This window comes from Trichosurus vulpecula, chromosome 3, assembly GCF_011100635.1.
Source record: "Trichosurus vulpecula isolate mTriVul1 chromosome 3, mTriVul1.pri, whole genome shotgun sequence".
NCBI lineage: Eukaryota > Metazoa > Chordata > Mammalia > Diprotodontia > Phalangeridae > Trichosurus > Trichosurus vulpecula.
The window spans coordinates 86,789,647-86,817,374 of NC_050575.1; the positions used below are offsets into that span (position 1 = coordinate 86,789,647).

General features: G+C 42.0%; 1 protein-coding gene across 1 annotated transcript in view; it reads left to right on the forward strand.

Moving 5' to 3' along the window:
- ERGIC1 (endoplasmic reticulum-golgi intermediate compartment 1) overlaps nucleotides 1-27,728 on the forward strand; it is a 158,434-nt gene that overhangs the window by 85,793 nt on the left and 44,913 nt on the right. Inside the window, exons 3-5 of the mRNA XM_036751763.1 lie at nucleotides 8,004-8,076; nucleotides 25,397-25,491; nucleotides 26,514-26,638. Of these exons, the coding sequence (XP_036607658.1) occupies nucleotides 8,004-8,076; nucleotides 25,397-25,491; nucleotides 26,514-26,638 (293 nt within the window). The remainder of the gene's footprint in view (nucleotides 1-8,003; nucleotides 8,077-25,396; nucleotides 25,492-26,513; nucleotides 26,639-27,728) is intronic.

The following is a 27,728-nucleotide window of genomic DNA, read 5'->3' on the forward strand; positions in this document are numbered from 1 at the left end:
TAAGAAACTCTCAAAGTAGAAGGCAGAAGAATCAAAACATTTATTTAGGCTCCACAGTAACCAACCCATGAACCAGCAACCCCATTTTGATATATTGATCAAAAGCTTCCAGGCCCAATAAGTACGCCTTGAAAGAGTAACCAGGAGGCTACAGAGAAGCATGATTGCGTAAAGCAAAATCATGTTTCCCCCTCTATGGTAATAAGATTACCCACTGGACTGAAGTCTTTGTTCAGCTTCCTCCCGTAGGTCAGCTCTGCTACTGGCAGCTCCTGCTTCAGCTGTGGCTGTGGCTGTAACTGTCACTGTAACTGTCGCTGTAACTGTCGCTGTAACTGTCTCTGGCTCCAACCGGAAAAGGAAAAGAGGATCTTCAAGCTGTCCTCTCCCCTCTTATAGAGTTTTTGACATCATCAAGCACCACCTGAACGACCAGGGCCGATTGGTTCTTGACTTGGCCCCTCCCCCTAGCGTAGCCGTTAACACCTCCCCTCAGCCAGCCCCATGACTCATCACACAGGAAGTTGTCTGCTTCCTGGAATGCTCTTTGGGCTTCCTGCCCCGGAAGAGCAAGCCACAGTGTCCAGAGGCTCAATGAGGTAAGCTGAGTCATTCAAAGAAAACAAAGGCCATTCTGGCTACATCAGGGCACTACACCTGTTCCATCTGGCTCCTTGTCTGGTTGGTCCTGGTGTGGCCCATGCTGGGCTCTGCTCCATTCTGTTCCCAGCTCTGTGTGATAGACCCTTCCCAGCGACCATCCAGGCTGTCCTGGGCTGGAGCCCTGCTTCCCTTTGCTATTTCATGGGTTCTGCAGCTCTAGAATTTGTTCAGAGCCATTTTTTATGTGTGTTTGGAGGGACCTGGCGGAGGGGAGCTCAAGCAAGTCCCTGCTTTCCAGCTGCCATCTTGGCTCCACCCCTGTACGTGGGCTCTCTCTCAGAACAAGGCATAGGCTTGGGGATTTCAGGCCTTGTCTCTGTGAAATATGTTGTCTAGAAGGAGGGACTTTTAAATGTTGTACAGGATAATAGCAACCTAGTACTGTGCTCTTTACCTAGAAAACTTTTAGTAAACATTGTTGATTGGATGAATGAGCAGTCCTAAGATTCATGGGTCTGACTGTGTGGTACAGTGAAAAGAACACTGGACTTAGAGCCAGAGTCCAAATCCCAGCTCTGTCACTTACTAGCTGTGCAACTTTGGGCAGATCACTTACCCTCTCTGAGTTTTTGGTTCCTTATCTCTAAAATGATGGGATTGGACTGATGACCTCTAAAATTCTTCTAGCTTTACCTCTTGATCCTTTTATATATCACCAGTAATCTACTGATTGTGATTAATTCCATGACCCTTTTCAGTCTTCATCCTTTTTGACTTCTCTGCAATAAATGGAGGAATATGTTGACTACCCATTCTGGTAGATGCTCCTTCCTTTCTTGGTTTCAGAAACATCAGATGTCCCTAGTTCTTCTTCCTCTCCAATTGCTTCTTCTCTGTCCTTTTTCTTCATTCCGTATTCTCACGACCTCAACTACCACTTCCAATCTTGCTGTTTCGTCTTCTTCTGTCTCTTCTTCTGTTCTCCAGCCCCATATCTCCATGTGCCCACAAGATATTTCTGCCTGTATGGCCCACTAGCACTTCAAAATCAACATGTCCCAACAGAGGCCATTTTCCCTAGAAACTTGTTACTCTTCCTTCCTTTGTTCTCTTTATCTATGGCAACACCATTTTCCCTTTTCCCCATGTCTGAAACCTTTCCATTTCCCTCTGTCCAATAAGTTAGCAAATCTTGTAGATTCTTCTTCTATAATCTCACATCCGTCCACCTCTGCCCATTGCCGTCTACGATATTACTATCTGCTTAGACTGATGTAGGAATCTATTAACAGGTCTTCTCAGATCTACTCTTCAACCATTATACCCCTGCCAGAATAATCTATTTTTATAGATAAATCTTGTCATGTCACTCCTCTGTTTAAAAATCTTCAATTTTTCCTTATTGGCTATTGAGCAAAGTTCACACTCTTGTATGACATTCAAGTTGCTACTTTACGTTAAGGACTGACCCAAATGCTGCCTCCTCCAAAGACTTACCTGTCCTCCCCCATTGGTTATAACCTTTCCCCTTGTATCTCACACAGTGTTTCATTTTACATCTCTCTCTTTATCATGGATTGTCGCCATCTGTTTTCATCTCACTATCCCTTCTAGATTGAGTTCCATAATAGTAAGGTCTGTCTTGTCTAAGCTTTGTATATCCCCAGTGCCTCCAACTTTAAGCTTTTCACATAACAGATGCTTGATAAATGCTTGTTTAATGAAGGAATACTACCTGGTATTGTTGCTATTTGTATATACAACAGCTAGGTCATAAGCTCCCAGAGGGCAGGGACAGATCCTTCCCTGTCTTTTTCACAGTGCTTGGCACATAAGTCTCCAAGACTTATTTTTTGAATGAATGGTCAGCCCCGTGGACAACCTTGTTGAGGATATATAGTTTTGCTCCTCTGGATACCAGGGATTGAAGAAAGCAAGGAAGACAGAAATTTCTGTTAGTTTCATTTCTTCATCCCCCTCCTGACTCTAAATCCTCACTCATTTTCTTTCCACATGAAACTTTCTTCTAAAGGGAGTTTGCCTACACCTCAGAATCTGTTTAAATCTCTTTGAGCCCTAATTTCTTCATCTGTAAAATGGGAATGATAATACTTGCCTATATCCCTCAGAGCTTGTTTCGTTGATGGGATGATCTATGTAAAGTGCTTGGTAAAACATCACAAAATCTGAGTTGGAAGAGACTTTAGTGATTGTCTAAACATACCGTTCGTGTGTTATGACCCCTTTGGCAGTCAGATGCGGCCTATGGATCTTTTCTCAGAATAATGTTTTTAAATGCCTTAAATAAAATACCTAGGATTGCAACGAAAAACAATTATGTTAAAATAAAGAAGCTCGTGGACTCCAGGCTTAAAACACACACCTATTCTAGTATAACCCTTAAAATGCTACAAACATGTCCACTCTTACTTGCTTGAAGGAGTCCAGAATGGAGTAATGGAAAGAGCACTGAACTTTTTCAGAGGACTAGGTTTTGAGACCACCCACATATATGACCTTGGCAATTCATTTCTTGCTGGGCCTCTGTTTCCTCATCTGTGAAATAAGGGCATTGGACTGGAAGGGCTTTTTATTCCATCTCTAGCAATGGTCCTTGATTCTATGAGATTCCATAGACTAACTCCAGAGGGTCAGAGCTCAGAGAACTGAGCGATTGTTTGACTGTCAACTCAGTTCAAGAGGAATGCAGGAGTCATACCAACAAAGGTATACATCCAGCTGAGCTTGATTAGAACATGTCTGTAAGGAAATATCTAATGAGGCTTTCCTGTTCTGAATTGCCGTGAGCCAGCCCCAGAGCCCTTCCATTGGGCCCCAGCCCATGGCATCATCAGCCATTTTCCTGATGTAACTTCCCCTAGTGGTAACCATCCCTGAATGGAATCTGAGTCAGTCTCTGACTCTGGGAGGCCAGTCATAGATCACTAGATTTTTGACCAAAAATGGATTGAGAAAGCTTTGACAAAAGCCTTAGGCGTCAGAAGACCTTTTAATTGAAAGTACTCACTACCTCCCTATTTGAGACTATTGGTTCATGATTACACAGACTGTATTTTCCAAAAACTGCTGCTGGAGTTATCTAGGACAGGCAACATTCCCTGCATAGAACACTCACATTACTATTAGAGGACTTTTTCCCTGTCCTGCTCCTGTTTCCCAATTTGAAGATAGTTAAGAGCTTAGGATGGATATGTAGTCAGGGGAGAGATTACACTAAGAAAGGTAACTTATTTTCATCTTTTTTCTCCCTAAATAAAATTTGCCTGTATTTTGGGAGTACAACTATTTTACCAAATCAGATATCTTTTTAAATATTTGATGTAACTTGCTGTTTTGTACACTTAAAGCAAGATTATTAATACTGTTACTAGTAATGACTCATTTAATTTTACACTTTACAAAGTACTTTCCCCATAAATGTGAAGTAGGCTATGTATGCTTTATCTCCATGTTACAAATGAGTAAATTGAAACCCAAAGAGGATTAAGTGTCTTGTTCAATATCATATAGCTATTAAGTGTCAGAGCCAGAACTCAAAAGACCATGATTCAAGGCCAGGGATCTTTTCATTAGGCCATGCTATTTCTCAGTAAGGATGAAAATGTTCCATTCAATTTATTTTTCACAAGGCAGAACAACCAGCTTGTAAGGGGGAAAATACAGAAGTTGTAATACTTTGTTTTATTTTTTAAAAATTAGCTGTGTCTAGCAGATCGGGTTATAACCAAAATAGAAAGAAGTTTCAAATTAAACCCCCAACCCATGAAGTCTTTTCCAAGTCATTGTAACTGAAGCAGTTTCAGTTTGTATGTCAGTCTCCAGACAATTGTTTGTTCATACATTCATGCATTCCATTTGACTTAACAAAAAATGATTATGCTACTGCTGTGGCAAGAGACTCTGCTATTCATTGAGTGATACAAGTAAGAATGAGACATGGAGCCACCAGTCTAATGATGGAGATAAAACACATACGCACATAACTGTTGGAACAAGGTAGAATGTGACGGTGCTATATCGGAGGTACAAAGTTGGGAGGTCAAAGGAGCAAAAGATTTCTTCCCCCCGGGGGAGAACCAGGACAGGTTTTATGGACAAAGTGGCATTTGAGCTGGACCTTGAAGGCTGGACAGGACCAAGGAAGTTAAAGGAGAGATAAGGGCATTCTAGGCAAAGGGACTAGTGAGCAAAGGGTGGGTGGCAGGAGCTCTTTTAACACATTTGGGAAACAGCAAGCAATCCAACATGACTAAAGTCTAGCGTGACTGAAGGGGAGTAGTAGAAGATAAGATTGGAAAGGTAAAATGGGACTAAATGTCAATGTGTCAACTGCCAGGCCAAGAAGATTTGGCAGGAATTTGTGGATGTTCCCAGTCCTCCCTTGGTAGTTCTTGCTTTCACTTCTCATTTTCCTTACTAACCATTTGGGTGTAAATGCCACATCTGAACCGGCCTGAGCATCAGGAGGAAGACCAGATCACCAAAGTGGCCTGGTATTTTGTTGGACTTCATATTTACATTGCTACCGAAGAGAAAGCAGGCCTGAGTGATGTCGTAAGCTAGAGTATACCAGGCCTGGTTGGACTCTTCATGGAATATTGAGGAATGAACAAGTAGGGTAAGGTTTTTGTTCTTAGCTAATAACCCTTTCCCTGAACAGTAAGTGCCAGTCCATGTCGATCACTGAATTAAAAAAACCCATTCAGAAACCTCCTATGCCAGATCACCTCTGACTCACCTCTATACACCGTATTATATTATATTAGGGAGAGGAGGGGTGGGGCAAGTATTGCTTTCTATTGGCTGGCCTTAGCTAGTTGTGGGTAGAGTACACCGTATCTTAAGAACTCCTCAAGGATAGCATCTATAGCTTCAGTTTCTATTTTATCTCCTCCCACTCTTCCCAAGGTACCTAAGAGAGCCGTTCTCAATAAATGCCAATTGCCTGGATGAATCAGTGGTATTATGCCCAGCTGATCTTATTCTCTATCTCCTTATCCTGTGAAGAACTCACATTTTAGTGGGCGGTTCAGCCGAAAGTAGTAATTCTTAACCTGGGGTCCATGAACTTGCTTTTAAAAATATTGATAACTATTTCCATACAGTTACTTTCCTTTTCATGCATTTAAAAGCATTATTCTGAGAAAGGGCTCTTAGGTTTCACCAGCTTATCAAAAAAGGGTCCGTCACTCTCTCTCTCTCTCACACACACACACACACACACACACACACACACACACCAAAGACTCATGGACGAGAGCAGGTTTGTGGGATATTAGAAGAATTTCAACTTAAAACCAGGAGGTTCCTGGGCTCAATACCTAACACTATCTTTTTCTAGCCGCGTGACCACGGGCAGATGGCTTTTTCCTGCTTAATTTCAGATGAGGTTAATAATATTTCTACTACCTACCTCACTGGGTAGGTTTTGAGGAGAGTATTATAGAAACCTTTTAAGTGTTAGAAAAGTATAAGATAGGAGGCAGCTAGGTGGCACAGTGAGTGAAGCGCCAGCCCTGGAGTCAGGAGGACCTGAATTCAAATCCAGCCCCAGACACTTGACACATGTACTAGCTGTGTGACCTTGGGCAAGGCACTTAACCCCAATTGCCCTGCCCAAAAAAAACAAACAAACAAAAAAGAAAAGTATAAGATGATAATAATAGTTTGTTGTCTTTATTGGACCAGAACTCTGGTTTAATTGGTAAAGGCACCTCCTAAGTGAGGAAATTCTCTCTACCAAAACCATCTGGCGTTTGTTCTGCAAATTAGTCTTAGAAAGTTGCCTGGGATATGGAAAGGTTGGTGCTTCCTATGTGCCAGGCACTGTGCTAAGCTCTTTACGTTAATTATCTCATTGGATCCTCACAACAACTCTGGGAGGTAGGTGCTATTATTATCCCCATTTTTAGCGAATGAGAAAACTGAGGCAAACAGAGATTAAGTGACTTGCCCAGGGTCACACAGTCAGTATCTATCAGAGACAGGAATTGAACTCAAGTCTTTCTGACTTCATGACTGATTCTCTATCCATCTATACCATACATGCTTCCTCTCAAGCTAATTAGTATTTACATTTAGGTAGCAATGCATTGTGGAATCACAGTCCCATGCCCTCTGAGAAGCTCAGTAGCACCGTGGATGCAGCTAACGTTAAAGGCAAAATGATGTGCTGTCTCCAAGGGGCAACACATCATTTTGCCTTTAACGTTGTTACCAAAGAATGGTTTTATTGTGGTTTGGCTCCGTTCGGGAAGTTCCCCTCTGAGCATCTCCCCAGTGCCCCACGGTGGTCCCAAACTATGCTGTGGGCAGCACTGACTTGGAAAACAGAGAGAACTCACATTCTAGTTATAGAGATGAGACTAACACAGAAACAGGTGGGGACAGTGGAAGGAGAGAGTGCTGGGCATGGAGTCAGGAAGACCCAAGTTCAAATCTTGCCTTAGACACTTACTAGCTGAGTGACCCAGGGCAAGTCACTTAACCTGTTTCCTCATCTAATAGCACCCACCTCTCCGGGTTGTAGTGAGGGTCAAATGAGATAATAATTGGAAAGCACTGACACGTAGTAAGCGCTATATGAATGTTAGCTATTATTATTAAATATTACTCTTAAACCCCTAGGTGAGTGGCATGCTTCCTATGATCATGTTCAGAGAACAGAGAAATCAGTCTGAGTCTGAATAGTTGGGGATGACTTTGTGGAGAAGATGACCTGAGGCAGGCCTTGAAGAATAGAATAGAATAGAGTATATATTTTTGAATTGAGACATGTAGATAGGGAATATTTTTCCCACCATGGAAAAGAGTTGGGAAGGATAGGTAGCTATTGTAAGCAAGGGGAATAGCATGAAAAAAAGTAGCTTCCTCTTGGGAAAAGGAGGTGGATGATCACTTAGTAGAGCACTTCATTTGAACTCAGGAGTCCAGGGTTCTAATTTAATCCAAATTCCAGCTTTTACTATCTGTGTGACCTTGGGCAAGTCACTTTCCTTTTCTGAGCTTCAGCTTTCTTATCTGTAAAGAAGAGCTGATGATACTTGCAATGCCTGCCCTCCAAGATTGTTATTTGGAAATCTCTTTGTAAACCTTAAAGTACCACACAAAATGAAATTGGTTTTGTGAAAAAAAGAAAAAGAATATTATTTATTCCTTTGGGGAGAAAGAGAGGGATAGGTTTTTGCCCCTGAATTAATCTTATAGGTAATAATGAAAATACCCATCTAAACTCTTTGAATAAAAGGAACAGCTGAAATAAAGGGAAAGCACTGAATCAGGCATTCATGCCCTACCTTTAAAAATGAAATTACTGAACCATCATTACCTGTGATCCTAAAATCCCTAATTCCTTTTCTTACCAATGTTGTTTATTCTAGTCTCTGTCTGCTGTTGCCTCTTTATTCTGTTCCTCTTCCTCTCGGAGCTCACTGGATTCATAGCCACTGAAGTGTAAGTAAAGTTTCCTTGAATGGGAGTCATATTTTGGAGGGTGGGAGAAGGTGGGAGGTGAGTAGCATGCCAGCCCCTTTCTGACCCTGCATTGGTGAGAACCCTATGTTAGCTGGCTGTTTTGTTTTTCTTTTTTTCAAATGCATGAGAAACATCGCAGTCTTTCTTATTCCCTCTCTGAGCCTCTGGTATATTGGTATGTTTGTCTTTAAGTTTGATCTAACCTCCATTGTATTTAATAACTACACAGCATAGATGCTTTGGTGTTTCTGGGCCTTTTTGGAAAGTGTATAAAGTTTGCCCGCTTGTGCTGTTTCATCACATTTTACACAAGAGCTTTTTCCTGGGAACAGTTGAATATTTGATCCTATATGAAAGAAAAAATTCCTTCTTGGAAAAGGAAGTTCCAGGCATATAACACTCTGCTTTCACTTCAAAGCCTTTTCCCCTTGAACTCTCTTTCCTGTTTGAATGTTCTCATTTCTCAGTTACTAGTAAGTCTCTGCTTCCTGGCAAGGTTTGACGCAGGGTGAATCCATACTCAATTCCTAGAATTATTCATTGCCCTCTTAATCTTGTAGTAAACTCATTAGGATGAGCCTAACTCCAAATTCCATTGGAATTAGCTAATCATGGTCACATAAAACTCCTCTTCTAAAATGGAATTAGAAACAGGAGGTTCCAGATTGTGAGCTGAGGCCCCTGAACCAGAGCTTGGTTGGAGTCTCATTGCTACATCATTTAGGGGTTTATGACCAAGCAGTCAGTCATAGGGTACAACCTTTGCCATAGTTCTCATTTTGTTTGTGTTGTTGTGTTTTGCTCAAATTTTCCTGATTTGGGGGGGGGGTTTGCTTGTGACTTGTGTTGTTTCTTTTTTCTTCTTCTTTTTTTAAATTTCCCAGTAGCTTGTGTACACATACACACATGCACACATACAACCCATTCAGTTATAAATGACTGGTATAATTCACAAGAAAGACCTTAGAAGTGATCTCACCCCTTATTTTAGAAACAGAAACTGAGGCCCCCAAAGGTTGTGACTTGCCCAAGGTCACATAATCAACGACAAAGCCAGGATTAGAACCCAAGTCATCTGAGTTCTAAGGACCCTTTCTCTACTATACTATGATCCTTAGTCTCATCTCACATTTTGGTATTCCAACTCTTATGTTCCCAAAAGAAGAGAATTTATATAGTTTTCATTGCCACTTATAGAAACCAGCCCATGAGGATTTTGACACAGGAAAGGAACAATGAATGACCTAAAGCTTATTCACTTACTTCAGAGTGTAATGGCCCCTCATTCTACAGGATGAGAATTTATCTTCGCTGTCAGTCTGCTCCTCTTCCAAGACCTGCTGACCCTGGGTAATAGAGAGGACTCGGGGTTGCTTGGGGACCGCATTAGGCTGGAAAGGACACCAACAAGCTAGTCTTGGTCTTACCACTTAACCTGCTGTGTGATTATGGACAGATTACTCCCTCTTTGGGCCGCAGTCTTATAACTTAGACATTCTGATTCTACACCTGTCCTTCATGAAATGACCAATATGAAATTGATTTGTGACACTTGGTAGCTTGTAACGTCAGATGTAAAGTGTTAGTGCTTTCCCCTCCCATGGCACAGCTTTGCCAGAGTCCTCTCCAAAAGGAGGATTCTCATAGAGTCATAGAATTAAAGCTAGAAGGGACCTTCAGGGCCATTAAGGTGTGCTCTTTCATTTGGCAGATGAGGAAACTGAGGCCCAGAGAGGTTAAGTGACTTGCTTAGGATCACGCAGATAGTAAGTATCTGAAGCTAAATTTGAACCCAGATCTTCCACACTTTAAGTCCAAGGCACTATTCACTACATCGGAGATACCAAATTCCCCCACAGAGCCAGAACCAGATTAAAATGTGATTGGGAAATGTTAACAAAATAAAATACAGTGCAACATGGATAATGTTAATTTGTGGTTTTCCAAATCAATATGTGGCTAGCAGGGATCCCTTTCTATTTGAGTGTGACACCACTGAGCTATACTACACTGTCTCACAAAGGAGGCTTCCCTGACTGGGAACCAAACCTGGGCACAAAAGCACCATATCCTAAATATTCATCCTCCTTAGTACTGAAGGGGGCAGAATAGAAAACCTTTTCCATATTGTCGGTACCACCCCTTCTTTTTGATATCCTCTCTAATACCTGCATCTTTTTACTTTTGTGTGCTTGGGTCATCTGCCAAGGGCAAAGGTCAGCAGAACCATTTATTTGTGATTGGGTATGCAGAGAACAGTGCAATGGTTATCATTGGAAGTAGTTGGGCTTTTGAGCTACAGTGATGAACTAGGGGCCATTTTTTTAGCCTCATATCTTCCACAGGAAAAATTTCAGGCCTTTGAGATATTTATACCTATTCATTTATTTATCAAACATTTATTAAATGCCTTCTTCGTACCAGGTACTATGCCAGGTGCTATGGAATATGCAAAGTTTAGCTCAGATACTTCTGCCCCCAAGCTCCTAGGCTAGTACGGGTATAAGGCAAGCATAGCAATAATACACATGGCTTTCTATGATCAGCACATTAGAGAGGTGTGAAACAGAGGGTTGTCATGAGGATAAAGGTCATTTATTTTTTATAGGCAATCAGGAAAGGCTTTGTAGAAGCAGTGACATTTAAGTTGAGCTTTAAAAAATGAGGAGAAGTAAGTAGAGCACCAGCCCTGGAGTCAGGAGGACCTGAGATCAAATCCGGCCTCAGACACTTGACACATTTACTAGCTGTGTGACCTTGGGCAAGTCACTTAACCCCAATTGTCCTGCCTTCCCCCCTGCAAAAAAAAAAAAAAAGATGAGGAGAAATTCCATAGGGAGGGGAGAAGATATTCCAATGATGTGCCAAAGTGAAATTGGAGGCATGGAGACTGAGAGTCTTCTATCTGGAGGCCATACAGGACAATCTCTCAGCATCACTGCGTGCTGTCATGAAAGCCATGTTATCTTCTCCCTTCATAGTTTTTTGTTGCTTGATTTGAGATGTCCTAAAATCTCTTTTTCTACTGTTATGTCTTTCCTTACACAGGGTCTGAAATCACCACTTTTGAGACAACTCCTTTAAGTTAAGAGACTGTCACCATTTTTTTTTTTTTGGTTTGCATTAAAATGCCAGGAGGTTCTCTTGGAAAGAAGGCGCATTAATCCTTAAGCATCCATTAATAACAAGCACAGATAACAGAATTTCAGAGCTGAAAGGGAATTAAATGGCTAGTTCAGCTGGTTGCTGAAAAGGAATCCATGCTACTATATACCTAACCAGTGGTCCTGGGAAAGACCTTAGCTTAAAAAGACCAAGGTCTTCCACTGCATTGGAGACCATCACCAGTCATCTTGACCTATGTCTTACCATTGGACTCCATTGACTCTGGAGGAGAAAGTGAGGCCGATGACCTTACACAGCTCTGCCTCACTTAAATCCAGTTCACTTGTAAGTCAAAACATCACCCTCCTGATGTCAGTGGTCACTTTCCAGATTGAACTAGTGGTCAGCCATCAGGCTCTTACTTTAAGACCTCCAATAAGAGGAAACAGCTTCCCGAGTCCTACTCTTAGACACTTTTTATTCTTAAGTTTTTTCCCCCTCCAGAAAGCCTGCATTTTGCCTCTTAGCAACTTCTACCCACTGTTCCTAGTTTTGTCATTTGAGGTCAAAATGAAACAGTCTAATCTTTCTTCCACATGGCAGTCCTTCTACTATCTGAAGACAGTTCTCCTGTTCCCCCTAAGTCTTTTCTTCCCCAGGGTCAACAGCCCCAGTTCCTTCAGCTGATCCTCTTTTGGCATGAGCCAGTGGCCCTTCCCCATTATAGTTGTCCTCTCTCCAGCTTTAGTAATGTCCATCCTGAAGCATACTGCCCAGAAGTGAACGCAGTCCTGATGTGGGCTTCTAAGGGCAGGGGGCAACAGGACAGTCAGTCATTCCTTATCATTCCTTGAAGCTCTTGTTTTCTTTTTTAATTTTATAATTTAATTTTATTTTTTTTTCCACTTAATAGTAATTTATTTTTTCCAATTACATGTAAAGATATTTTTCAACATTCACTTTTATAAGATTTTGAATTCCAAATTTTTTTCTCCCTCCCTCCCCAAGACAGCAAGCAATCTGATATAGGCCACACATGTACAATCATTTTAACATATTTCCACATTAGTCATGTTGTGAAAGAAGAATCAGAACAAAAGGGGAAAATCATGAGAAAGAAAAAAAAGACAGAAAATAGTGTGCTGTGATCTGCATTCCAATCCTATAGTTCTTTCTCTGGATGTAGATAGCATTTTCCATCATGAGTCTTTTGGAATTGTCTTAAATCATCATTTTGCTGACAAGAGCTAAGTCTATCATAGATGATCATCGCACAGTGTTGCTGTTACTGTATATAATGTTCTCCTGATTCTGTTCACTTCACTCAGCATCAGTTCATGTAAGTTTTTCCAGGTTTTTCTGAAATCTGCCTGCTCATCATTTCCTATAGCCAATAGTATTCCATTACATTCATAGGCCACAGCTTGTTCAGCCATTCTAAATTGATGGGCATCCCCTCAATTTCCAGTTCTTTGCCATCACAAAAAGAGCTGCTGTAAATATTTTTGCATATGTGGGTCCTTTTCTATTTTTTTATGATCTCTTTGGGATATAAACCTAGTATTAGTATTTCTGAATCGAAGGGTATGCACAGTTTTATAGCGCTTTGGGCATAGTTTCAAATTGTTCTCCAGAATGGTTGGATAAGTTCACAACTCCATCAACAATGCATTAGTGTTCCAGTTTTCCCACATCTTCTCCAACATTTATCGTTTTCCTTTTTTGGTCATATTAGCCAATCAGATAGGTGTAAGGTGGTACCTCAGAGTTGTTTTAATTTTCATTTCTCTAATCAGTAGTGATTTAGGAAGCTTTCTTTTTCTTAATGCTGACCAAGATCACAGCTGGTTCTCAGGAAGGACCTTGAGGGACTGGTTTATAAAACAGTTATGTTTTGATGAAGGATCTAGACCTTCAGATGATTTTTTTTAGCTCGTTCTTAAAGGTCTGTAGTATAATATGTGCAAAAAAGGTAGTGGTGGGGAAGATGAGAGAAACAGGTAGAGTATGGAGTAATAATAACAGCTTACCTTTAAAAAGTCCATGGCAGGGGAGAGGGATTGGGGCTGGAGGGAGGGAGGAAATTTGAAACTGAAAATTTTTTTAAATATTAAAAAATAAAAAATTTTAAGAGAAAAAAATTTTAGTCACTAAAAAAATGTCATTGATGCTTTTTATTTTAACATAACACACAAAACCATCATAAAATACATTCCCCACACCCAGTTAATTTGTCCAGTTTTTTAGTCCTGTCTGACTCTTCATGACCCCATTTGGGGCTTTCTTGACAGAGATACTGGAGTGTTTTGTCATTTCCTTCTCCAGTTCATTTTACAGATGAAGAAACTGAGGCAAACGATGACTTATCCAGGGTAACACTGCTAGTAATGTCTGAGGTCAGACTTGAACTTGGGCATTCCTGACTCCAGACTGGGCACTCTATCCACTGCACCACCCTCAGTTAAGCAAAATAACTTAAAATAAGTCATATTTCTATAACACTTCGAAATTTACTAAGTTCTTTCCTCACGACAACCCAGTAAAGCTCAGGAAATCCAAGTAGTAGCACACCTGTTTTTACAAGTGAAGAAACTGAGTTACATAGGAGGCTAACAACTTGCTTCTGGTCATGCAGAACTCTCAAAGAGCTGACATTTGAACTCAGGCCTTCTGACCTCCATTGCTTCTTTAACTGCCACTTAATTTAGGTGTCTGGTTAATCAAAAGCTTCCAAGCGTCCTGCTAGCTTACCTGAGTGCATTTGGATGGTGAGAACATTTATAAAAAAAAAATAGCAGTAGTATTTTTGCACTCTTGAGTTTCTCCAAAGGATGAAGGTCAGTACCCACAGAAGCAAAATTACTGCTCTTTTATTTCATTCTAACCTGGGCAAGCAGTTAGAACAGTGACTTTCAAGTTGATGACATAACAGGCTTATTTTGTGCAAAGTGCAGTTTAGGAGGAGTGCTTAGGCCGACCTCACTCAGACTGACTGCCGTGGTGTGGCTCCTCCACCATGGAGGACAGACAATCAATTATTGTCGGGTAAGTGGCCCCGCCAGCTGGACTTCAGAGCCAGAGTTACCAGTTTAAGTGGTTCTGACCTCACTGGTGGTAATCAGGTAATGCTAAATGCCTTTTCACCTGCTTGGTATCTCAAGAGGGTTGGGCGGATGCCTCTGGCAGGTTTCCCAGCCCCCTTTTCACTATTCGACATATTCATTGGACTCAAGGCACAAAGGAGCAACTCAGTTTCTTTGAGAGAAATTGTCTGCTCTGGACCCCAGAAAAAAAGAATGAGGAAATTCCCCATCCTTGTCTTCTTTGCAGAGGCAGGAAACTGTGGGTGCAGAGTACTTAGCACGATGCCTGGCACACAGCAGGTGCTTAATAAATGCTTATTGATTATTGACCAACTTGGTTGATAGGCTCTGCTAAACTGCTTTTTTTCTCCCTCATTTTTATTCTTTGTTAGAAGAGATGGCTCACTGGGGAGGAGAAAAAAGGAGAGGGGGAAAGGTTATATTCAGAAATGAAAATGTTCTTTAAAAAAAAAAAGAGCAAAAACAACCAGGGCTCAGAAATTTAGAGCTAAGAGGACTTTAGAGGCTATCAAGGTGAACCTTCTTATTTTATGGCTGAGGACAGTGAGGCCCAAAGAAGTCCTGTGACTTGCCCAGGATCACACAGCTAGTAAATGTTTTCAGATTGGAACCCAGTCTTCCTGACTCCAGGTCCAGCGCTCTGTCTACTACATTGAGCTGACTCTCTACAATAAATGTTTTCAAAGTAATTATCCGCCAGCACCCCGAGGCCGGCTCATGGAGGCTGAGTCCCATAGCAACTCTCTTCCAGGCCCTGTTCAAACCCCAGGCTTCCCCACTAAGGTCTGGCTAGTTATCCAAAGAGGTTCCCTAGAAACAGCCAGCAGAACTTCAAGTTCCATCACCTTGACCAGATGGAGGAATGGGAAACAGATGGAACAATGAACCTTGTCATCTGGAGCCAGTGAAAATATCAGGTTCTCCTTGTGCATTTTGTGCAGTATAGATGTTATTGGAACTGAGGTCCTGAGCTCTCTGGGCCTCATTTGTGCTTTAGGGAGAGGTTTATTAGTATTACTAAAGCACTGAAGAACTCAGGGACTCAAGAGGGCTACGAATGCCAGGCCTCGGTAGATGTTCCGCAGGACTTGCTCTAGCCTGGATAAATCACCTGGTAGCAGGCCCTCTGGTGATGAACCTGTCTGAGCTCAGCAGGATGGTCCTTAGAGGGCAGATCTTTCCTTGAAGTCTTTTCCTTTGGTGGCTGCTCCTTGGGTGGCAGACTTGTCCTTGAAGCCTTTCCCCAGAGCAGAGCCTGCCAGAACTTATCTTTCACCAGAATCTCCTTACTCAAGGTCACCACCTCCGTGCCCTGGTGGAGGATTGGAGTTTGCTGATTCTGTTGTTTCTTACAAAGTGCACTGGGTAGGTGAGGCATGCAGTAAGTCTTCTGGTCTCACTGGGGTTCTGTAGAGTTCAGTACTAGTAAAGCGTGGGAATCAGCTGTAAAGTGATAGACAAGTTTTAAAAGAGAGGTTATAATGACAGTAATGATGGCAGGTGTCTGACTCCCTCACGTAATAATCTTTGAATGCTTATGGGAGGTGTCAGGAAAGCTGATTCACACGCCCAGCAGCTGTTCTACCTGCTTCTCAAGCCTCCGTGAATGATGGGGTCATCTCTCTATGTTGGGCGCCATCCAGCTCTCTCTGCTGCCAAAAGGAAGCAGGTGTTTTGAGGTTCTTGGGGCTCGTTGTCATCAAGTGTGGGTGATCCATTTAAAATAACCCTGGCACCAACATAATAATTAATAATAACAACAACAGTGATAAATTAACATTTATATAGCTCTTGAAAATTTTCAAAGTGCATTATGGGTGTTATTTCATTTGCTCCTCACAACAGCTCTGTAAGGCAGGTGCTACTGTTTTACAGATGGTAAAACTGAGGCTGAGTGATTAAGTGACTTGCTCTATGTCACACAGTGGGATACTAGGGGATGACCTTGGAATGGCTTGGGGATTTTTTTGTAACTCAATCCCTTAGGTTTTGGAAGATGAATACATAGCACCTGCATTTAGCAGTTCTTCCCTCACATCCCTTACTCTTCTCTCCCACCTTATTACTTTTATTGCTGTCAGTGCTCACTTCCTATTGTACCAGATGTCTGAGGGAAGGAATTAGGGAGGAAGATGGGAAAGGAGGCAGTTCAATAATCAAGCTAAAAATGAGAAAGAAACAATATTACAACATATGGGTCATAGTCCAGGTGCTCATCAAAAGAAACAAGTGCTAGAAGAGTATAGAAGAAAAAGCACTAGATATTAAGTTAGAAGACCTGAGTTTGCTTCCTAACTTTGTCCATTACTATGTGCTCTTGAATTACACTTACATTTGTGTGCCTCAGTCTCCTTATCTCTAAAATGGAACAATAATGTCTTTAGATGTATCTCATAGAGTTGATATGAGTATCAAATGAGAGGGTATTATGTGACTCTATAAACCACCAAATGCTATAAATCTCAGCTACTAATGACCACATCATTCCATTTTAGGCATTTCCAGATGTTTGACCTTAATTGAAATGCTTCTTCTACCACTTTTTGTTCCATAAGCTCTTTATGGAAGCCATCTGATTCCCCTAAAGTTTCTTGGCACTTTCCTTCTTGTAGTATTTTTCCTGCCAAGTGAAATGACCTATTTCCTTTCTTCAGCATCCAACAGAAGGCAACCAGGATGGGGAGGAGCCTGGGGACCATGCCATATGGGGAACAGTTAAAGGAGTTGGGAATATTGAACCTAGAAAAGGAAAAGACACAAGAGGGACATAACAGTCTGTAGGCATCTTAAGGAATGTCATGAGGAAGACAGGTTAGATTGGTTCTACTTAATCCCCCCAAAAGAATTTGGAGTAATAATAATAGATAGAAGTCGAGGACTTGTTTATTTCATATAAATATATGTGTGTGTATGTGTATACACACATATATATCATTTCTTCTAACATTCCCACCCCCCCCCCCCGAGGAAAAGAAAGAGAAGAAACAGTTGTTTAAAATCAGTCAACATATCAAAAAAGCCTGCAGTGCTTCACGCCCATGCCCATCCCCATCCCCATCCTCTGCGGGGGAGCAGGGGGAGATATTTTCCCATATCTTTTCTTTGTGATGTGATTTTTTTTTCTTGATATGTAAGAACTTTCTAGCAATCGGATCTTTTAGCATAGTGCCTAACACATAGCACATCCTTAGTAGTACCTGTTGCCTGACAGACTACCTGACCAAAGAAGAAAAGACTGCCTTTTTTGGGGAATGGTCTGCCTCCCCATCACTGGAGGTTTTTCAGCAGAGTCTGGGAGACACCACCTGTTTAGGATGATGTAGAAGAAATCTTGAGGTTGAATTAGGTGACCCCCGAGCTCCTTTCTAGCCCCACGATACCCATGTACCATGCTGTTGAACTACTCTCATCCTAGGCTCTGAAGTTGTGCTATAGAGATAGAAGAAGATGGATTTCGTGGCAGTTTTTAAAAAGTAATTTAATGTCCCTTTTTTGCTAGCAAGGCCAGTAGAAAGTAGGGTATGTTTCCTTCTTCCCAGAGTAGGTGGAGATGAAGAATCCTATTCTCATTTGTACTTTGTGTGACCTTACTGCTAAGGCCAACAAAGTTACTGTGGACTGCATTGATGGTAAGCTTCAAGCAACGAAATTACAAAGTATTCAGTTCAGTGGCTTTGAACAGGAATCTCAAATATTCGAGTGCTCTTCTAAAAGCAAATAAAATTGTTTTCCATAGATGTCATCCAACTCACTTCTCAGCCTCAAATTTCAAGGCTTTCCATCCAGTGCCGCTCCTCCTCCATTCACCCCATACCTCTCCAACCTCATTTCTCCTCTCTCTCTCCCCTACATGGCCAAATGAAACTGCTTTTCCCCTACGAATAACATTCTGGTTCCCTCCTCCACACCTTTGCTCATGTCATTCTCACGCCTGGAATGCCTTCTCCCCCCTATCCCTTATTCTCCACCAATAAGCTTTTATTAACTCCTTCAAGAAGGCATTCTAACTGATTGAGCTAATTCTTCCTCAGAGTCAGCCTGGACACAACTCTGAGAAATTCTATTTAAGCCATTCTTCAGGTCGGGCTCCTGGAGATTTATAGTAGCAGTATATTGGGGGATGGGAGTGAGGAAAGGAAGAGAGGAAGGATTTGGAGTCAGAGGAGCTAGGTTTGTGCCCTGGCTATAACACTTACCCAGGTGTTTGATGCCCTTGGACAAGCCCCTGAATGGTTCTGGACCTCAGTTTTGTCATCTTCAAAATGGGGATGGTTGTACATTCACTGACTACTTCAAAGGATTGTTGAGGAGAAGGTACCCCCCTAAATATTAATGTGTTCGAGAAGTGGGAGCAGCCTGAAAATACCTTCATCAGGGTGTTAGAGGGATTATTTAACTCCTGAGTTTCTTTCTGGTGTTTTTGTATAATTTCTTTTGTTTCCTATATCATTGAGAACCTAAATTTCTTGTCCCATACTCAGTTGCTTTTGGGGACCTTTCATTGGTATCCAGTCTAGGGTTGGGTCTACAACACCATCAATAGCTTCTGGGAGAGAGTATATCGGGGAAGGGGGTTAGGCAGGAGAGAGCCTTGGAGATCATCTATTCCATTCTCCTCTTTTTACTGATGAGGAAACAGAGGTGAAGTGATTTGCCCAAGGAAGTGTAGGCAGTATCAGAACTGGCATTCCAACCCAGACTTCCTCACTCCAAAGTCAGCACTCAAGAATTCCCCACACAAAGAAAGGAAGGATCTAGTCAGTTCCATAACTCTATCTGAACACTTTCAATTTCCCTCAGAGCATATCTGAACCTCTGAGGGGAACCTGGAAATGACAGATAATGATTGTCACAGGAACCCAGCCAAGGTCACCTGAACTCACCTGCCTAAGTCTCAGCCTTTACCTTAGTGAGAACATAGAGCCTTCCCCCGGTTGGGTCCTGTAGGGAGCTCCATGCTCATGCCAGGGATTTCTGGTTCCAATTTTTTCTCAATTATTCCTGACTGTGGGGAAACAGTAAATCCAAAGCAGTTGCTACTTCACAAGTCATTTGTTTTTGCTTTTGAAATACACACCTGATGACTTCTGGCAGCAGATTTATCTTTCCAATTTTGCTTGGCTTGGACCAATCAAATCAGTTTACATCTACTATTTGTACGTCAAAGGATAGTAGCCCCAGGATGTGTTGGGTGGCAAATAGATGCCAGCCTGGAATGAGAAATTGGCAACATATCATGGAGATGACTGCATTTACCTCATCCGGATGCCGTAGAAGATGTAATCAATAGATGTTTATATAGCGGCTTGAGGTCCTTCAAGAAGGAACTATAGAGAAACACTGTGTACATGGAATGTTACATAACACAGATTAACTTCCCCAGCCCCAGACTGAAGGAAGGCCTTTGGAGGCCAAATGCGTTTTCCATCCCTTACCTTGGCATGTGTATGTATGCCTTTTCTTTTGGTAGCATTTAAAGGGCCGGAAGGCTGGGCTCTTAGCCCTTTCTAGAGCACCAGCTGGGTGTGTCGTGGAAATGCCAAAGACAGAGAGGGATTGGGCACCCTGCCATTTTACTGAGAGTCTTATGAAACTGGGTTGGCTGGGGATTGTGCTTGGAGCAGTCCCCTGGGGCCTAAAAAGGTGAGGTCATGTAGCCTCCCTCCTGGGGATTAATGCTACTTCTGAGTGAGCTCATTCTCCATGGAAGATTGCAAGGTGTGACTTAATCTCTGTAATCTCTCCATAAGACATAAAAGGTATGTCTTCAGCCCAGGTAGGAAGGTGAGTAGCATCATAGGAAGAGCCTTTGCAGCCTCAGAGGAGGAGCTTGGGGCCCCTCCCTACATGACCATCCTATTAGTCACCAGAAAATACATGACAGTCAAGATTTCATGGGAAGGAGGCGGTTGTTGGATGCTGAAGCCTTAGGAGGGGCATTTGGCTTAAGGAGAAAACAATCCACACCTCAGCTGACCTACTCACGATTCTGCCAGTTGGTTGTCAGCTTTGTGGTGTAGGATCAGAAGTAGGCGCAGGGTACATGTGCTTCTCTGACCTTTTGTTACCCAGCTTCTGCATTGTCTTTAATGTGTTTCAGAGCCTAAAATGTGAGCTCAACAAGAGAAAGGGTACTTACCTTTATCTGGATGCTCCAGAAGATCAGGGCTGGCTTTCTTCCCTTTTCCTGGCACTGCCACAGTAGATGGAGAGATGACATTCACCAAGAAGCAAGGTTGAAGAAGGGGAGGGCTGCTTGGAAAGGACATTTGGGCCTTTGCCTGAATTAATAGGGCCATGGGATTAGCTCACAGACTCAGAAACTGATAGGTCTAGAAGGGGCAGCAGGAAAAAGCCCAGCTTCCACCATTGTCAAGACAAAAGTCTTTCAGCTACCCATGTATATTATCTGTTTCATCTGTTAGAACAACCTATTTCTGTTGACCATAGAATTAATTAGCCCAGGGTTGTTGTTGTTTTAACCTCCCTCCTCACAAAAAAAAAATAATTTACAAAAGCTACTCAGGTAGTTTTAAAAACAAAATTAACTTACTTGTAGGGCAGCTAGGTGGTTCAGTGAATAGAGTGCCTGGCCTGGAATCAGGAAGACTTTTCTTCCTGAGTTCAAATCCAGCCTCAACTAGCTGCGTGACCCTGGGAAAGTCACTTAACTCTGTTTGCCTCAGTTTCTTCATTTGTAAAACAGGGATAATAATAACACCTACCTCCCAGGGTTGTGATGATCAAAAGAGATAATATTGGTAAAGCACAGTGCCTGGCACATAGTAGGCACTATATAAATGGTGGTGGTAGTGGTGGTGGTGATGGTAGCAGTGGTAGTAGTAGTAGTAGTAGTAGTAGTAGTTGTGGTTGTGGTAGTAGTATCATTATTATCCCCCACTCCCCTTCTAGACATTTTACTACAGTCTCTGAAGATGCCCCTTTCCTCTCTCTTCCAACAGTAACTCTTCCAAATGTACTCGTTGTTTTTAATGAACTTGACAAAGATGAACATTTAAATTTACAAAAAAAAAATGAAAACAGAACAGGAAGGGATATGAACTTCTGTTGTGTCCAGCCTTTAAAAGTGTATATTAAATGCAATAGCTTACCAAAGAGCCCCTTTTGTCTGGACTTCTACTTTCAGTGTATTTTTTAATATTTTATTGATAATTTCTTTTTCTTTTTTTCTTTGGCGTCACTGTCACTCCCCACCCACTTGTATTCTTGGTTCCATCCCTTTTAACTCATTTCCTCCACAGTCATTTCTCCCCATCCCATCTAAACTTCATTCTTTCTTTCTCTACTAGCTCCTTCCCACCTACGTACAAATATATCCAGGTCTCCCCAGTCCTTAAAATAACCCCGACTTGACCCTGCTATCTCCTCAAGCTTCAGTTCTTTATCTCTCCTCCTTTTTGTAGCTAAACTCATAGAAAAAGCTCCCTGGCTCTTTGCTTCTACTTCCTCTCCTCCTTTTTACTTCTCAACCATTTGTATTCAAGCTTCTGACCTCATCACTCAAATGAAATTCTCTCCAAAGTTGCTAGTGATGTCTTTATTGCCAAAGCCTTTTATCAGTCCTCATTCTTGACCTCTGCATCATGTGATGCAGTTGACCCATCTCTCCTCCGAGCTATTGTCTCCCATCTGAGGTGATGCTCCTGCTCCTAATTCTCCTTCTGTCTGTCTGAGCACTCCATCTCAGGCTCCTTTGGTGGATCATCAACCTTATCTTAGTCCCTGAGTGTAGCTCAGGGTTATCTCCTGAGCCCTCTTTTCTCCTTGATCTCATCTACTCCCATGAGTTTTGTCATCTCTATGCAGTTGATGCCCAGATTCATATATCCGTCTCTGTTCTCTTCCTTGAGCGTTGGTTCTTCATCATCAGCTGCTTGTCGAACATATCCTGCAGGCATCTCAAAATCAGTGTGTCCACAACAAAGCTCATTATCTTTTCCCCATCCTCCCTGCCCCCAAACGTACCCATTTCTTGAACTTCCCTCGCTCTAATAAGGGTACCACCATCCTTCTAGTTACTCAGTTTCACAACTTTGAAGTCACCCTCAACATATCATCCTCCTTCGGCCCACATCCAGTGAGTCATCAGATCACAAGTGTGACACACGTCACATTTGACCCTTTCCACTCGTGTCAGTACCCTACCTCAGGGTACCCTCCATGTAATACCCTCCACATAGTCAATACCCTAATTCAGGGCATCCTCACAGCTCACTAGACAGAAGCAATCGATCTCTGATTGAATTCCCTGCTTCCAATCTCTCCTTTCTCCAAACTGTCCTCCACTGACATGACAAAGTATAAGATTAAAAAGGCACTAATCTTACCACTTTATTCCCCTGCTCAGTAACCTCCAGAGGTTCTTTCTTGCCTCTACCATCAAATACAAACGCCACTGTTTGGCATTTAAAGGCCTTTGTTTGGCATTTAAAAGCCTTCCTACTCTGTAGGCCAGGCAACCTGGCCTTCTAGCCATTCTTCATGCACAATGTTCCATCTCCCATCTCCAAGCCTTTGCAAAGACTGACACGCTCCTCATCCTCTTTGAATCTACCTCTTAGAATCTTGTTTCCTTTGAGACTTATCTCAGAAGAACTGGGTTCAAATCCTGCTCTGACACTACCTATGTGACCTTAGACCAGAGATGGGAAAACTTGCAGCCTTGAGGCCATATGTGGTCCTCTAGGTCTTCAAATGCGGCCCTTTGACTGAATCCAAACTTCACAGAACAAATCTTTTTTATTATTTGCTTATTATTAGACAAATCATTTAACTTCCCTAGGTTTTGTTTCCTTATCTAGAAAATGAGGAAATTTAAAGGAGTTGGACTTGTTGGGCCTCTGAGGTCCCTTCTGGTTATATATCTGTGAACCTGTGATCTTATCAACTACTAGCTCCTCCCCTACCAAACAAACTTTGTATTTATTTATTTTTGGGTTGTTGTTTTTTTTTATTGGACCTGTGATGTTATTGGTAGAGGGAGTTCCAATGAGGAAGCTCCCTCTACCAATAAAATCAACATCTGCTCTATAACTTGGAGTCTTAGAGAGTCACTTGGGGGAACCTGGAGGTTAAGTGACTTGGCCAAAATCACATGGCGCTTGTTAAAGGTGTCACTGGAACCCAAACTCAGAGCCTGTCTCTTGATCTGCTGTTCTGTGCCACCTCTTATTTACTTCATACATGGTTTGTATATGCTCATGTGTGTGCATATTGTATACATTGTCTCCCCTTATAGAAGGTAAGCTCCTTGAGGGCAGGGATTATTTCATTTCTGCCTCGGCATACCTAGAACCTAGTGTAGTGCCTAGCAGAACCGGTACTGAATATATGTTTGTTGATTGATTGATAAATTCGAGAATATTTTGATTTGGCTAGAACCTTAAGCACAAAATGGAGAGTACTTCATTCTGTATGAGCCTTCTCTTTATCTCTTATCTCTTCTTTCATATAGTCTTTTAAAAAAACTTATTTAATATTTTATTTTTTCCTATTTACATGCAAAAACAATTTTAACATTCCCTTTCTTCAAATTTTGAATTCCAAATTCTCTCCCTCCCTCTCCTCCCTCCTCACCAAGAAGGCAAGCAATTTGACATAGGTTATACATGAGTAGTCATGTAAAATACATTTCTATGTGTGTCATTTCGTGAAAGAAAACCATAGATTTTTTTAAAAAACCTCCAAAGAAATAAAGAAGGCAAAGAAAAAGTGTCTTTGACCTGCATTCAGGCTCTCCCAATTCTTTCTCTGGAGATGGATAGCACCTTTCATCATCAGTCCTACAAAATTTTCTTGGATCATTGTATTGCTGAGAATAACTAAGTTATTCATAGTAGCTCATCATACAATATTGCTGTTATTGTGCACAGTGTTCTCCTGGTTCTGCTCATTTCACTTTGCATCAGTTCATGCAAGTCTTTCCATGTTTTTCTGAGAGCAGCCTGCTCATCATTTCTTAAAGCACAATAGTATTCCATCACAATCATATACCACAACTTGTTCAGCTATTCCCCAATTAGTGGGCATATAGTCTTTAAGTATAAATCAATTGCTAACTAAAAATACTTGATTGACCTGCATGAGAAGCGGGATTGCAGGACGGGTTCGTCTCACTTCCCTCCCAGTTGAAAAATTAAAAGGAAAAGAAAAAAAAATCTCATCCTAAAGATGCATCGTCTAACAGAACAAATTCCCATACTGTCCGTATCTGAAAAAGTATGTCTCTTTTTGCATTTTATGTCTAGCCACCTCTCTGGCAGAAGGTAGTTGACATGTTTCATCTTTATTCCTCCAGAGTCATGATTTGTATTGATCCAAGTTCTAAAATCCTTCAAAGTTATTTTTCTTTATAATGTTTTTGTCACTCTATAAATCACCCTCTCATTGTATAAATTACCCTTCCCCCTCCTCCTCTCCCCCTCAGTCCCTCTCTCCCTTCTCTTTGATTAACTTCTTAAAGAGGCCTATTCAGTGAATGGGCATTACCTCACTCAAAGTGAGAACCTGAAGAGACATTAGCCTGAAAGGGCCAGGGTCTCCCAGTGCATCTGGGTCATCTCCAGTCATCCTGATGAATATCTGGTCACTGGACCCAGATGGCTCAGGAGGAGAAAGTGAGGCTGGCGACCTTGCACAGTCCTTCCTCACTCAAATCAAAGCTAACTGCAAGTCATGTCGTCATTTCCATGATGTGATAGTCCTCTTCAAGAACGAAGGACAAACACAACAATAACACAATTGTTCTGTTCACTTTACTCCTAGTCTTCTTTTTCTGGCAGTATAAGCAACATAAACAAGGGACATATTAAGGGGAGTACGTGATTATCTTCACTGATATCAGCCACCAAATATTAAGGATAAATCACCAACTGAGCCTCTTCCCTCTGTGGCCATGATTTGTGGCGTAACAGCCAAAGAATTTTAAAATAGGGAACTACTGTAAAAGCCCAGTTATACACAGTGCAGAGGCAGAGGGGTAAGACCAACTGTAGAGAGTGCCTTGTGGGGGAACAGGGGGTGGTGTGCATCTGTTACAATGAAGGCCTCTGTGCTTGTCTCTTCCACAGAGTGAACGAGCTCTATGTCGACGATCCAGACAAGGACAGTGGAGGCAAAATCGATGTCAGTCTGAACATCAGTTTACCGAATTTACACTGTGAATGTGAGTACCACAAGTGGCTCTTTTATTCCCCTAACATTCTACCTTTGCTCTAAATTGGGCGACTTCCCAAGGCCACAGTAAGCCTCAACTCCCCCCCCCCAGAATCGAATGTCCCTGGCCCTGTGAGTCCCTGCTACGTCATCTCCCCTCAAATGACACCTCCTCTTCGACATCCCTTAAGGGGGGCTATTGTGAGTTAGAGCAACTTGGTGAAAAACCAAAATCTGAATGAAGGATTCATCCTCATTATTGTTTTTGGGCCTTCAGATGGGAATTACACCATTTTTTTTTTTTACCTCAGAGTAAGAGCAGAACCAGAGACCCTGTGCTATTCAAATATATATATTTTTTTCCTTTCAACTAGAAAAATAAATCTGGCCTTAGGCCTTTATAAAATTCAGGAGTTGCAGAAACAGTGCTCATGAAAGAAGGAAAATTTTAGTCACACAGAAAACCTGGTAGCATTAGCATACTGGAAAGGGTTTTTTTTTTCCCCAGACCCTTTTCCACTCTTGGAGCGTACAGTGAAGCAGCCAGCCCCCATCAGCATTTTTGGTTCCAGGGTTTGGATATCCTCTGATGTCTCCTCTACCTAAGTTTGAAGGGTTCCCTAGTTGTATTGTCCTTTATTCTTACTCTTCTTCACACACACACACACACACACACAAGTCACTCCCACATTTGGGACTATATAATGCCCTGGTGTTGAAACCAAGGAACCTTTACTTCCAAGTTACTCCCAGCTGCTCTTCTTCATTGTAATGCTGGAATGTGTCAACGTGCCATGGAAACGCCTGCTTCTTCTAAGCCAAACTCTGTGAGTTAAAGGGAGAGTCTGTATTTCCTGAGATTTAAAGAGATCTTCCCTTACTTTTTCCTCTCCCTGGCTGTCCTCCCTCCCTCTAGCTGAGCAGGCAATAGATGCTTTGCAATAAATACTCATGGGGGTAGCCTCCATCCCTCACCCTTTCCTCTGATTATGACTCCCCCCTTGTTCTTTTTGTTCCCTGGTGACTCTGAAGTGGTTGGACTGGACATCCAGGATGAGATGGGGAGACATGAAGTTGGACATATCGACAACTCGATGAAAATCCCTCTGAACAATGGTGAAGGCTGCCGTTTTGAGGGCCAGTTCAGCATCAACAAGGTGACTGGAAATGTTAGGTCTTTTCCTGCCATCTCCCTCCTATTCCCCAGCCTTCTTCCTATAAACCAAATTACTGTGTGATACCTCCCTTGGATCAGAGCCACTATAGGGCCGAGTATATCCATGGCAATCTTGCTGCTCCAGTCACTGGGCCACAGGTTGTAGGTAGCTCTAGGCTTTGAGATATGTCAAGCTGCTTCGGAATCATAGCCTGATCTTGTGGTCAATAGAATCATTATTACTCAAACCAGCTACAAGGTACAATTCTTTAAAAAAAAAAAAAAAGCATACCTGAAAAATTCTATAGGCCATGTGCCCCTTAGGCAGGTTCATTTGATTATAGCATTGAATTCTGGTAGGAATCCGTCAGTCAGTAAACATTTATTAAATGCCTACTATGTGCCAGGTACTTTGCTAAGCACTGGAGCCTTAAAACTAGCTCATCTGGCTCAGTCCTCCCATTGTATGGTTCAGGAACCCGAGCTTCCAGGAAGGGAAGTGGTAGTCCTAAATCGCGTGTCTTTTCTTTGCTCCATTCCACTCACAGCTCCCCCCAGCTGTTTGCTAGCCGCACCATTGAGCTCTAAGCTGACTCACGGATTGTAAAGTTTATAGGAAATTTCTCTGGAAAACCCAGTTTATATTAGTTTATTCCCAGGGCTGCTAAAGTCTGTCTCTTTACCTGATTTGCCCCTAGGGGAAGGAAGGGGGTGTCGAATCCCAGCAATTTGACACTACTAAAGGGCTGGTACTTCTCAGAAGAGATGGTGTAGATTTCAGCCAGAGGAGAGTCTGCTTAAAAAATGTTGATAATCCTTTGATAATTAAAATAATAGTAGTTAGCATTTATGTAGCACTTTAAGGTTTGCAGAACACTTTATTTATGTGGCCCCATTTGATCTTCACAATAACCATGTGAAATGGACGCTTCCCATTTTATAGCTACAGAAAGTGAGGCCCGTAGAGGTTAAGTGACTTCCCCTATAGGACACAGCTACTAAATGATTGAGGGAGGAATCAAACTGACATCTTCCTCAGTCCTTGGGCACTAGGTGGTGCCATAGTGCACAGAGCGTCAGGCCCGTCAGGA